The sequence below is a fragment of the Carassius gibelio genome, chromosome A9 (genome assembly GCF_023724105.1).
Source record: "Carassius gibelio isolate Cgi1373 ecotype wild population from Czech Republic chromosome A9, carGib1.2-hapl.c, whole genome shotgun sequence".
In the NCBI taxonomy this organism is placed as follows: domain Eukaryota; kingdom Metazoa; phylum Chordata; class Actinopteri; order Cypriniformes; family Cyprinidae; genus Carassius; species Carassius gibelio.
The window spans coordinates 8,120,488-8,133,762 of NC_068379.1; the positions used below are offsets into that span (position 1 = coordinate 8,120,488).

At 40.0% G+C, this 13,275-nt stretch overlaps 1 protein-coding gene across 2 annotated transcripts; it reads left to right on the plus strand.

The window, feature by feature from the left end:
- The first annotated feature begins 2,793 nt into the window (after window positions 1-2,793).
- On the plus strand, window positions 2,794-13,007 carry LOC128019595 (transcription factor Sp3). 2 transcript variants are annotated; one of them, XM_052605667.1, is made up of 8 exons: window positions 2,794-2,959; window positions 3,216-3,283; window positions 3,418-3,516; window positions 4,577-5,545; window positions 7,435-7,651; window positions 7,945-8,134; window positions 8,301-8,497; window positions 10,582-13,007. In XM_052605667.1, the coding sequence occupies exons 1-8, from the start codon at window positions 2,953-2,955 to the stop codon at window positions 10,899-10,901; spliced, it is 2,067 nt and encodes a 688-aa protein (XP_052461627.1). In that variant the 5' UTR covers window positions 2,794-2,952; the 3' UTR covers window positions 10,902-13,007. The 2 variants fall into 2 exon arrangements, with proteins under 2 accessions (XP_052461627.1, XP_052461628.1); XM_052605668.1 differs by having other exon boundaries at window positions 8,044-8,134.
- The last annotated feature ends 268 nt before the right edge of the window (window positions 13,008-13,275 follow it).

The following is a 13,275-nucleotide window of genomic DNA, read 5'->3' on the forward strand; positions in this document are numbered from 1 at the left end:
ACTTCCACCCAGTTTTTTTCCCACTAATGCTCTCTGGTGAATAACAAAACAATCTGCCGAATTTGCCCCCAAGACAGTCTAATTTCCTAAGTTAATTTCCTCATTCTGTGCTGACGTACTCCCTTGACGCACTATGAATCAGGGAGGCAAAGGTACATCGGTTGTCTAACTTATGGAAAATTAGAAATGGTTTTATCCTTTTTAAATTATTATTTGTGTGTGTGTGTGTGTGTGTGTGTGTGTGTGTGTGTGTGTGTGTGAGATGGTGATGCTAACAACACAAACTTTCATGTTCTCTTTATGCAGTTCCTATCGTTAAGTATGAGCAATATCAGCATTAAATCGAATAGCTCAATAAAGGCCGTCACTTACGAACATTATGGATTATGGATTCATCTCAGAGTTCAAAAAACAATAATAGTATCTAAAGATTGAATGGAATAGTTCGCCCCAAAAATGAAAATCTGTTTTAAAAAAAATGATTTACTCACCCACACAATTATCCACACAATAATCCACAAGTAATCCATATGATTCCAGTCCATCAGTTAATCTCTTGTGAAGTGAAAAGATGTATGTTTGTAATAAATAAATCCATAAGGTAAACTTCAAACGGTTGTTTGTGGTCAAAGTTAATTCTATGTTCATAACATTGATCTCTCTAGTGAAAAAGTTGTCTTGTCTGAATCAGGAGAGAAATATGCACAGATTAAGTACTGCTTATTAGAAAATCAGTCCGAAGCAGCTCTTATTATTATGAATTATATACTGTAATACTGTAAGTAAAATGCATTAATGATGGATATGTTTATTACGCACACAGAGCTTTTCCCTTCACTGAACGTTAACTGATGGACTGGAGTGCTGTGGATTACGGTGATGTTTTTATCAGATGTTTGGTATCTCATTCTGATGGCACCCATTCACTGCAGAGGATCCAGAATACAGTTCTGATGTGCAGCAAAAGATTGTGGAGCTTCAAAGAACAGAACGTGGCAGACCAATGCCGTCCCTGTTCCCTGACCTGGACACTAAACGAGTGGTGTGAGTCTAAGATGACTGTGCATAAACATGGACCTTGCAATCTGAAAGATCTGAGGAGAATCTGTGTAGAAACATGGTCTCTGATCTCTTGTCAGGTGTTCTCCAAACTCATCAGGCATTATAGGAGGAAATCAGAGCTGCTATAGGAGGTTTCTAAACAGTATTTGAAAAAAGAGTGTCAAAACATTTATTTCATAATGAGATTTTCCCACCTTTTTCAATTGTTTTTCTTCAATGAAAGTTTACGTTTTTGTGATTTTTTTTAATAAAAGATCAAAATGAATTACAATACAGATATATTTTCAAAGGCTTCTTTGTTCATATCAAGGGTGCCAATAATTTTGGCCATGACTGTATATATATATATATATATATATATATATATATATATATATATATACACACACACACACACACACACACACACATACATTCATACCGAACTGCATAAAATTATACCAAACATATTACAAAAGTGTTTGGCTAGCCATTTCTGAAAATGAACTGATTTTGTTTGAAATCATGTCTCACCAGTTTGTTCTTTCATTTTGCTTAAAATTTATAGGGGCTTTTTACAATAATCATAGGGTGTCTGCCTTCACTGGGAAAAAATAAATTGCACGACCAAGATCATTTCTGATGCTGGTATGGTGCATTTCATATGGTTTAGTCTATACTACAGCTGTAAATTGTTATTAAGATATATACATTTCAAGAAAAGTATAGATGATAGACAGATCAACATGACAGCTTTACTCCTGTACAAAGCTTTCATAAGCTATAGGCAAATTGTTGAATTATGTTCCAGTTAATTTGAAGGTCAGAGTCAATATATGTAATATATATATATATATATATATATATATATATATATATATATATATATATATATATATATATATATATAGTGTCTCTGTTGTGCTGCAGGCTTTGCAAGTGTTATCATCCTAGTTTCACTTTACATATTATGCTGCACTGGAAAACCCCACAAACCTCTTGAATGGTTCAAAGATTTTATTAGATTTTTACAATATTATTGACTAGCGATTCTTTTATGATTTATTGAGCCTATATGTTCTGTTGTGAATGCCTTTTTTTTTAATAGTATTTAATTTATTTATTTAGTTGTTGTTTTCTTATAGAGTAGGTGAATTTTGTTTTTCTTGGTTTTTCTCTGTATCCAGGGAAGATTTTTAGGAGAGTAAATTATTAAAAGAATAAACTACTAAAAATATTTTCAGTGTGGCTCATTCCATCTCTGACACATCTTTTGTAAAAGACTTCTCCATTTAGGCTGATCTTCAGAAATAACTGCATATTATTAATCACTCCTGTTCCTTGAGAAACACTTGACTGAGCTCAAGTGGCCTCTTACATTAAACCACAAACCTCTTAATTGCTGATTACAAGACCATGAAAAAATATGTATCATCAGTTTCCCTACTTGTCTGAATAGAAACAAGTGAGCTAGTATTCTTCCAAAATATAGTAAAACTATAAGAAACAAATACAAATACTTTCTTGCTAAACTTAAAAGGTAAAGGGGTAAACGCATCAAACAGGGTAACAAAACAAACTCTGTAGTTCACTACTCAGACGGAAACTACATCTTCATGAACAAAACTTGCGCTCCAGCGACAACTAAATATAGGAAGGAACCCGGTCGAGATGACAGACGGGACGTCTATCCAATCACAAGGCGAGTACTCCAGGCTGACCTCCAATCAGAGGATAGAGCAAGGGCGGGACTTCCTGTCCGTGACGCAAGTGGCGAAGTGGAAGACCCGCCGTCAATCAAATTAGGAAAAAAAAAAAACTGGACCAAAGCGAGCGCAGGCACCGATTAAAGTAACCATGCTCGGAGTGTTATTAACCGCGGATATAAGTCTTCTATAAAGAACTCACGTAATGACCGGTACGTAGGATCCAGAGAGCGCGGGAACGGTCGCTTTGAATCTTTGTGCTGGCTATGTTTATGCTAAGCTAGGCTAACGTTAGCAGGCGGGTGAAACTGAAGAGAGTTTAAGATCCGCGGAGGAAACAAATACACAGCTCAGACCAGCCACAAAACAACGAAGCGCCTCTGTTACACCCGATGAAGCCCAGTGTGCAGCAGGCGCGCGCAGTGTACGGGCTCTAACGGCTGTTGTGTGTTGTTGTGTGTGTTGAAGCGCCTGAAGGGCCAGTGAAGGCGGGAGTGATGGCGGACAGCAGCAGCGCTCAGGACGGTTCAGAGCAGGTAAACCAGACCAAATCAGCTCCTCTCTTATTCTAATGCATGTGATTTGGTGAAGTTTTCACTTTGTTCTGTTTAAACACTGGTACTTCCTGTGTGGCCACCCCCTTCCATGTGTTAAACCCGCCCATCGTCAGGACGGACAGCCCTCGTCGCTCGCCCTGCTCGCCGCCACATGCACCGGCCTAGGACCCGAGAACCGGACAAACTCTGATAATGCTGCCGCTGCTGGAGGGGTGAGTCAGAAACTACCGATCTCACCTTTATTAGACCTTACTGATGTTCGAGTGTGAGCCCAGACGTGTGTGCTTTGTATTACGTGTGTACTACAATTGGTGAATGTTTACATCCCAGACTTAAAGGGTTAGTTCACCCAAAAATTTAAATTATGTCATTAATGACTCACCCGCATGTCGTTCCAAACCCGTGAGACCTCTGTTTATCTTCGGGACACAGTCTAAAATATTTTACATTTAATCAGAGAGCTCTCAGTCCCTCCATTGAAACTGTGTGTACGGTATACTGTCCTTGTCCAGACAGGTAAGAAAAACATCATCAAAGTAGTCCATGTGACTTCAAAGGGTCAGTTAGAATTTGTTGAAGCATCGAAAATACATTTTGGTCCAAAAATAACAAAAGTTATGACTTTATTCATCATTGTCTTCTCTTCTGGGTCGGTTGTGAGTGCGACTGCTGTGACTGTTGACGTACGACGCGGCTGACGTGTTTTCTGGTGCGCCCAATAACAAAGATAACACGTCAGCAGTGCCACTGCAGTGTTTGGACATGGACCGTATACCATACATACGTTTTCAATGGAGGGACTGAAAGCCCTCGGACTAAATCTAAAATATCTTAAACTGTGTTCTGAAAATGAACGGAGGTCTTACGGGTTTGGAACGACATGAGGGTTATTTATGGGTCAATAATGACATAATTTCCATACCTGGGTGAACTAAACCTTTAAGGGTGGGAGCTCTGATCTGGTTGTGCTTCCTTTTAGTTTATTGTAAATAAATTATAGTCTAGTTCCGGGTACAACTTATTTTTAACAATAACCAATGGTACAGGTTGGTACAGACCAGCATGTAAAAACTCAAAAAGAAAGGAACGTGCCATTTTTAAGTGTGTAGTTTTAGGTTACAAACTTCTCAGCGAGTCAGTCATTCAGAGGCTGGTCATGGAACATATAATATATGCATTTAAAAAAGGTTTTATTGAGTCTTGCCATGTACATGCACTTTTGTGGCATCACATTGAATGTGTTTAACTTTTGTGAACATATTTCCTCCCTAGAACGCAGACCTCTCAGTGCAGTTAACAGGGTCGTCTGAAAGGTGGGAGGCAGTGAAGGATGATTCGGGTGTCCTGCATCTCCCCGGCACGGGTATCGTCACGTCCAATGGACAGTATGTTCTTCCTCTCCAGAGCCTCCAGGGTCTCCAGAACCAGCCCATCTTACTCACGTCAGGGACCGACGCGTCCGGCGGCGCAGTGCCTAATATCCAATACCAAGTCATCCCTCAGGTGCAGACAGCCGAAGGGCAGCTGGGTTACTCTGCCGTCGATGGGGCCTCAATGGCGCAGGACGCCGCAGGGCAGATCCAGATCCTCCCAGACGGCACCCATACCATCAGCGTCTCGGCATCCGCCGACCTTCTCAGCAACAGTCAGAACCTCATGACCCAGTCTGGCCAAGTGCACCAGATCCCGCAGGTGTCTCTGGGAAGCTCGACCTTCAGCACTCAGGGTCAGGTGGTCACTAACGTGCCTCTGGGTTTGCCTGGGAACATTACCTTTGTGCCAATAAACAGCTTGGATCTGGACTCTCTGGGGCTCTCGGGAGCTCAGCCAATCGCCACCGGCGTCACGGCTGACGGACAGCTCATCATGACCAATCAGAGCATGGAGAATTCTGACGGCTCGGAGAAAGCAGGGGAACAGCAACAGACGCTCAACTCTAATGCAGCCCAGGACATGTTTGTGCCTACAACATCTTCAGCATCCTCCTCGCAGCAGCACACCAGCACGATAGACGGCACGGGCGTGTTGACACAGGCTGACGGCTCGGGATACCTCAGTCAGGTGTCTGGAGGACAGCAGGTGATCCAGTTACAGCAGATGCCCTTGCAGACCGGCGAGGGTCAGGTGTCTGCTCAGGCCCAGCATTCTCTCCAAAACATCCAGCTCATCAACCCAGGAACATTCCTCATCCAGGCCCAAACCGTCTCTCCGTCAGGACAGATACAGTGGCAGACCTTCCAGGTACGTAGTTATGAATCATTTGTGATAGATTTTATTTTAATTACTGTTTTAAGGCTGATTTATACTTCTGCGTCGGATCTACGCCATTAGTAATCATTATTTAAAACTACAAAAGGAGACAACAAAGTAACAGGAGAAGATGACATTCTTTCCATCCCCACAAGCACTTGTACCCTGCAGATGAACATTGTTTGTCGTGGACAGCTACTGTTGTATAATGCTATGTAGTATAATAAATGATAAGACCGTTGTTCTTAGCTTTGTTTAAATGTAACACCTTCTTATATACAATAAAGTGCAATAAACACACACAAACTCAAGCACATATGGAGGGGGTTTCTTGCAGACCAATCACAGAGCTTGCGGCCCGTGTAGAATTGAATTGAGAATTTTTTACAGAATTTGTAATTATTTCCCTGTTGGTACAGACACGCTGCACTACTAAAACACCACTTCCTGCAACATCGTTTTAATGTGGCCATGACAACAACAACAAACAAGTGACCTATGGCCTGTACAATGATGGTAGCTAAACAAATTCAGAGTTACAGTATAGTTTTAAGTCGACAAAACCAAACCTCTCCAATTCGGCTTTGTTGATACCATGATGCTGATCATCAACTTTCTTTGTCAACTCAGGCTTTGATCCTGAGTTTGTGGAGCGCGTGCACATGAATGTGTGACATCACTGGCGAACAGCCAATCACGAGCCTTGCAACACAAAGCAAGTTTGATTTACTTCTTGCGAGAGACCCAGCGAGATTCAAAACTAAAGGTTAAAGGTTAAGAGATAGAAGAATATGACAAGTTTAAACGTCATATGAAACATGGAGGACAAATAAAATAAATAATCTTGCTTTATCGGTGCAGTGACAAGTAAAACTTGTTAACTTAGTTTATACATTTGAAAATATATAGTGATAGAGACTCAAACATGAAAGGTCAGGAAAGCTATTGATACTACAGCTTATTTATATTACATCATCTGTAAACATTATTTATCATTTAATATAAATGATTTATAGTAACTGTTAAACTAAAATTGCTTGTGTGTAATAGATTAATAATAATATGAATCATAATCATAAAATTGTCAAAAGACCCGGTACTTCGTTATCAAGTCAGTACAAAAAAAAAAAGGTAGGTAAAAAGGTGTCCATTTATTATTTTTCAGACAAAAATGCAGCATATTTCTTTGTGAAATTGAAATATGTCAAATAACAAAACTAAATTAAAAATTTAAAACAAATCCCAAATCAAATAAATAAATGGTTCGAAAATGAATGAAATGTCTCTGATATTTCAAACTAAAGCTTTGGCTGTAATTTCAATTTAAAATGAGAGGCAAACACTGCATTTGAATCACAATCCAAACAATAATACAGCATGATCAGTTTTTGTAAGATTTTTACATTTGAAGCAAAAGCAGAATGATCTGAAACTAAAACAGCAGAAGCTCTGAAGGAAAATGCAAAATTCACTCTCTGACAGCAGGTGGTGCTTACAGAACAGCAGTCAAACATCGTTTCCTCTGAATAAACCAGCTGGTCTTATGCTTTATTATGAATTATACAGAGACCAGATGAAAAGAAACACCATCTAAATTTTGCTAAAGACAGTCAGTTTCCCTCAGAGTGACATTCATATAAAACCCCACACCACAAACTGAATTGCAATTCATCTCACAGCTCAGCCGATTTGAATCATCAATTGTTTTATTTAAACATGATTTATAGTGTGAACAAACTTTAAACATGTGACTTAACACAGAAGTGCAAACAAACTCTTTAAAATAACACAAGCCTTCTGTGGTTTTAAAATGTTAGCAAAAATAGTTTAATTATATTTTAATTGTCGCTGTGTTCTCCTGCCCCTATCTGTCCGTTCAGGTCCAAGGAGTTCAGAACCTCCAGAACCTTCAGCTGCAGACGGCTCCAGCTCAGCAGATCACTCTTGCCCCGGTGCAGACGCTGTCTCTGGGTCAGGGAGGTACAGCAGTCAGCCTGACCTCCGGACAGATGCCTAACCTGCAGTCGGTGACGGTGAACGCTGTGGGCCAGACAGGCATTCAGTTCCAGCAGTCGGAGGACACCGACAGCACTGGAGGTACTGCAGCTGCTGCTTCTGTATGTATGTAGTTAACCTTTTCCCCAAAAAAATACTAGTTAGATGTAGGGCCCTATGAAGTAAATTTTTTTTTTTTTTCAAATTTTGCCAAATTATACAGTAAAATGCATTTTTACGACTTGATTCCAACCATGTTTTCCCCATCATGGAAATCATAGGGCCCTATAAACAAGACCTAAAGTGAACAAGATGAATCATTGCAGAGGGAAGATGTGTTTAGCGCTAATGATGCAGTGCTGTTAGTGTAACACTGATCACACTATACTCTATAGATATTCAGATTAAGGAGGAGCCTGATTCGGAGGAGTGGCCTCTGGACAGTAGCTCTACGCTGAATGCCAATGACCTCTCTCACCTTCGTGTTCGTTTAGTGGAGGAGGAGATGGAGGGAATGAACCAGGAGGGCAAACGTCTGCGAAGGGTCGCATGCACCTGCCCCAACTGCAAAGAGGGAGGCGGGAGGTGAGAGCACACTTCCTCACTTTGTTTTGAGACACAGTACAACTTCTGTGTTCATATTCATATGTAATACGGACGTCCCCATGGTCTGTGTTTGACTATATGTCTTCATCACTGGATGTGTAATATTTTTACTTTCTTACTGTACATTTTTAATTATATGTTGCAGGGGATCTAACATGGGCAAGAAGAAACAGCACGTGTGCCATATAGCCGACTGCGGGAAGGTGTATGGGAAGACGTCTCACTTGAGAGCTCACCTGCGCTGGCACTCGGGAGAGAGACCCTTTGTGTGCACCTGGATGTTTTGTGGGAAGAGGTTTACACGCAGTGATGAATTACAGCGACACAGGAGAACACACACCGGTACTCTCTCTCTTTCTCACACACACACAAACACACACACACAGTGACTGCTTCGGTTCCAAACCTACAGAACTGCTTACATAGGCAGCTATCATCACCCATATAGTCTCATTAGTGACTGATTTGGAATGCTCAGTTTGATGTGTTGCTAAGGTAACAGTGCAGCTAAAAAGAATTTGTAGCAAGCACATATAAAATGTAGGGATGCACGATAATATCGGCACAACATCGGTATCGGTCGATAAAAGCTTAAAATGACCATTATCGGTATCGGCCGATATGAATATTTTTGCCGATGAGCCAAACCGATATTCTCCAAGTGAAATAATTGACCTGTTTTTCAGATGTGAATGTCTGTCTACATTTATAAAATAATAAATTTATGGTAGAATCAGTACAGAAAAGATACATGGATTTCTCTTCAGTAAAATTAAAGTTTAAATATATCAGTATATATTTGTAAATATATCAGTATATATTTGTATATATATCGATATCGGTATCGGCATCGGGCAAAATTATTTAGAAAATATCGGCATATCGAATATCGGCCAAAATCCAATATCGTGCATCCCTAATAAAATGCACTACTGTTTACATTTTAATTGATGCTTTTAAGTATTCTCATTTTCTTTCAACTTTCTTTCCAAGAAAAGAAAGAAAAAACAGACTTATTATAAAAAATTTCTAAAATGAATGTTCCAACATAGGGCGATGTCAGTATGTGTATTAACAATGACGTTTCATTAGCCGCTATAGGTAAATAACGAGGAGAATAATAACGTGGAGTAAACTGTAAAACCGTTTGCAGTACAAACCAGTGTGTTCTTAATTATGATAACAGATTAAAATAATATGAAAGGACACATCAGTTGTCAATATCAAGCAGCAAAACTAAATGTTTTGTACAGCTAAAAATAGATGGACGCAAATGAGACCGGAAGCTTTACCCATGTAATCTATAAATGGCGGCACCCATTTTTACGTCAGGGAAAAGGTGGATAGTGTGTGTGTGTGTCTTAAAGGCCGTGTTGCAGGGTTCATTTTTCAACAAATTTGTGCAATTTGCTTGTTGGTATTAAACATTTCAACTGTTATCCATTGTATTTTATGTTGTTCGGTATCACAAAACAGAATATAATAAGTAAAAGTAGACACTGTCTTACAGCAGTTTGCAACGATTCTCCTTTACCCCACAAAATATTGCATTGTCACCTTGGGGAGAGAATTTACCAAAGCCGCCTTGAGAGCATTGAGAGTGACTAGAGAGACGAGTAGTAGACGAGAGAATTCAGATATCACATAGATATAGATAGATAGATAGACTAGATATATAGATAGATAGACAGATAGATTTACCAGTAGTAAGTTTACCAGTACTACGACACTACGACAAAAGTTACCGGTACTTATCTGAACTAACGTCATGATCACCGCCACTAGATATAAAGAAAACGTTGATTTTTCACTTGGTGCTATCCAAATACAGTAAATGTATATATGTAGTATGTATATATGTGTGTCGTTATTGTGCCCTGCTGCTCGTAGACTAGCTCCAGTGCTCATTGCTGCGATGCTAAATGATAGCAACTCACCAGGACACTTCACCAACTCTCCAGTCTCCTCGGACCATGAATTCAATTGGCTTTGACGGACATCAGTTCTTGGCAATTCCTCATTTGCCCCCTCACGTCTGGCAGGTTCAAAATCATACGGCTGCGGGCCATCATACATGTTGGCTCTTGCCACCTCTTCCTCATCCCAGTCAGTTGCCATAGTTCATACTAGAGCCTACCTTTCCTCCACTTCTCCCCAACGTGACGTCATCACCGAATTGCGTAAAAAAACCCCCAGTGAATACCAAAAACGTAAAAAAAACTTTTGAGACATTTTTATAATAATATACATATTTATGTACCCATTAATCGACATTGGTGGTTAACCTGCAACATGGGATTTAAGTTTCTTAAAATGAGTATCTTAAATCGAGCTTTTGGAGCTGGCTTCATGAACGTGATCTCACTAGTTTTTATAACTGCTTTTATCTGTTCTTTTTCTCTTTCTTTTTCTATCCTTATTAACAGGAGAGAAGAAGTTTGTGTGTTCAGAGTGTTCGAAGAGATTCATGCGCAGCGATCACCTGGCCAAGCACATAAAGACGCATCAGAACAAGAAGGGAGGGGGCGGAGCTGTGGTGGCCAGTGTGGGCGGAGCCATGTCCTCGGACAGCATCATCACGACGGGGGGCACCACACTCATCCTCACCAACCTCCAGCCCGGCACCATGCAGGGCCTGGCCACCGTCAGCGCTACCGTCAACACGTCTAGCTCACAGGACCAGCTGAGCGCAGCCGAGATTCCTCTGCAGTTAGTCTCCGTGTCCGCCGGGGACGCGGCCGAGTGACGCCGAACCTCTGCTCTGGGAAACAGTCTGTTGGACTGCCAAGCTTCTGCCTCTTCCCCACATCTTGAGACTTCATTTTGACTACATCGATTCCACGCTAACGCATATACCTTGCTTTTATACCTTTACATATTTACCCTCCTTTACGTAAATATGTACTTTTACGTGAATGCATATATACACATATATATATATATATATTTTACAAATATAGAATTATTGGGGGTTTTGTTCATGTTTTTATGAGGGAAGCATTATTTCTTGTTTTCACGTACAACACTGAAATGCCTTATATTGTATTATAAGCTGGCGTGTACAAAGCTGGAGTTCTTCATGGGTGTCAAGCATCTGTTTCAGTGTGTTCTTGTTGGAATGGGAATAATCGTGTTGTTGTGTTAAGAATGCAGCGGTGGGGACAAACGGGTGGCTGATGTTAAAGGAGCAACTTAGCCAAAAGTGAAAATCCTCACATTATTTATTCCCCCTCCATTACGGCATTCCAAACTTCTGTGGGCTCTTTGAGGGAAAATTGATTTCTTTCAATGCAGCAGCACTTCCACGTCTGTCAAAAATTCTCATCAGAATAGTCAATGTGACTCAGATGCTGGATACTAAATCATCTGATATTGCGTTGTGTGAGAAACAGTCCCTAAATGTAAGCTTTTATTCAGTGAAAGTCATCTCATCAGCCCCAGAACTGATCTGTTCCTCACACAAAGCCTCAGAAGACCGGCTCTGAACTAGTGGGGAGTAAGTAATGGCAGAATTTCCATTTGTTGGTGAGCGGTTGTTTCATTTTAATTCTAGTTGGTAAGCGATATTGGTGGTGTACGTTCTTCACATGAGGAGGAAGATGTAAAACATGAACTCCAGAGAGAAGCCTGCCAGTGTGCTCTTGGGAATCATAAGGGTGTCCAATAGTGTCTTTACATGTCTCCGATGCTCCTCATGAACATTCATTTGATGTTTTATTCTGTAGGTAAACCCAGGCCCAACAAATGGGGAAGATATGAAACAATCATGTATTTAAAAGCATTTTATGTATCATGATTCTCAAACCTCTCAGAGTTAGTTGATCAGATCTTTCAATATGAATTTGTTGCGAATGAAGTCTTTTTTGAGCAAAAGGATATTTATATACATTGTAACTTGGATTTGTCCACAACTGCTTTTCTAAGAAAAAAGAAAAAAAAAAAACTTGCTTCGGCTTTACCTTTTTTAAAGAACTGGACTGTATTCGGCATCAAGAATCATTTGTATGAAATGAATCGGTTTGTAGTTTGCCAAATTGAATTCGCACTCTTTGATAAAGTAGAGAGAGAAACTGTTGATTTGTGTTTGATGGTTTGCAGCAGTAATACGCAGATCTGTTTCAGGACCAAACGAGCAGCTCTGAGTGTCTGGCGTCAGTTTAGCAGTGCTGTGTCCAAATACTGCGGCCGCCTTCAGTAGCAGCCAATGGGGAAGCGTTACACAACTGCATAACTGTGATGATGTGGGTGACGCTCACCGTGGTCGATGTGTAGGTTTTGAATTCCCTCTCCTTCATTTGCTTACTGTAGCCATGAGTCTGGCACCTTTACTCACAGAGAGGGATGTTTAGTAAGGAGCTCACACTGCAGGTCTTCAGGGAGGATGCACTCGTTTGCTGTCCGTCCGTGTACAAGTGTGGCTTTGTTTCCACTTTGTACTGGACAATTATTCTCCGCTTATATGTTTTTATTCCTTTAATCATGATTTTTATGTTTCTTTATCTACCGAAGTTTGAGTACCATTGCCAATTTTTGTGTTGGGGATGTTATACTCCTCGTAGCCAAGTTTGTACCGATCAGGAGTTTGATTGAAAAGGTCCAGCAGGGTTAATGGCAGATAATGAAACACTATTTTGTTTTCTGATTTGATAAGGGTTGTTATGTCACAGTGATCCAGAATCATGTTTTTTCCTACTCTGTGAAGTCTAATTCGATTTTGTTCTTTATATAAAGCATCTTAACATGTCCCTTTTCTGTTTTTATTTGGTCATTTTTCCAAGAAAGCTTTGGCTTATTGTACAATGCCCACTTTTGAGGGCAGCTGTTTATTTCACACTAAAAATGACTAAACATATTCCTGTGCTTGTCAGTTTTCTTATTCTCACAGAACACCGATGCACACACTTGCACACAACAGAGGGGGGAAAAAACAGGTAGTTGACAAATAAAATCCAATCCATTCCCATAATCACAAAAAAATGTATAATTATAAATCAGGGAAACATAAAATTGTGTTCTTTTACATTTTTCATCAAAGAAATGTACCCCAGTTTCCACAAAAATAGTAGCAGAAGAGTTTTCAATATAAGGAATATAATAAATATTTATTACTGAAATATTAT

Excerpts from the sequence above, each read along its gene's own strand:
- LOC128019595 (XM_052605667.1), top strand. Across the intron at positions 3,284-3,417 it reads CTCAGGACGGTTCAGAGCAG|GACGGACAGCCCTCGTCGCT; the intron begins GTAAACCAGACC and ends GCCCATCGTCAG. Across the intron at positions 3,517-4,576 it reads ATGCTGCCGCTGCTGGAGGG|AACGCAGACCTCTCAGTGCA; the intron begins GTGAGTCAGAAA and ends TTTCCTCCCTAG.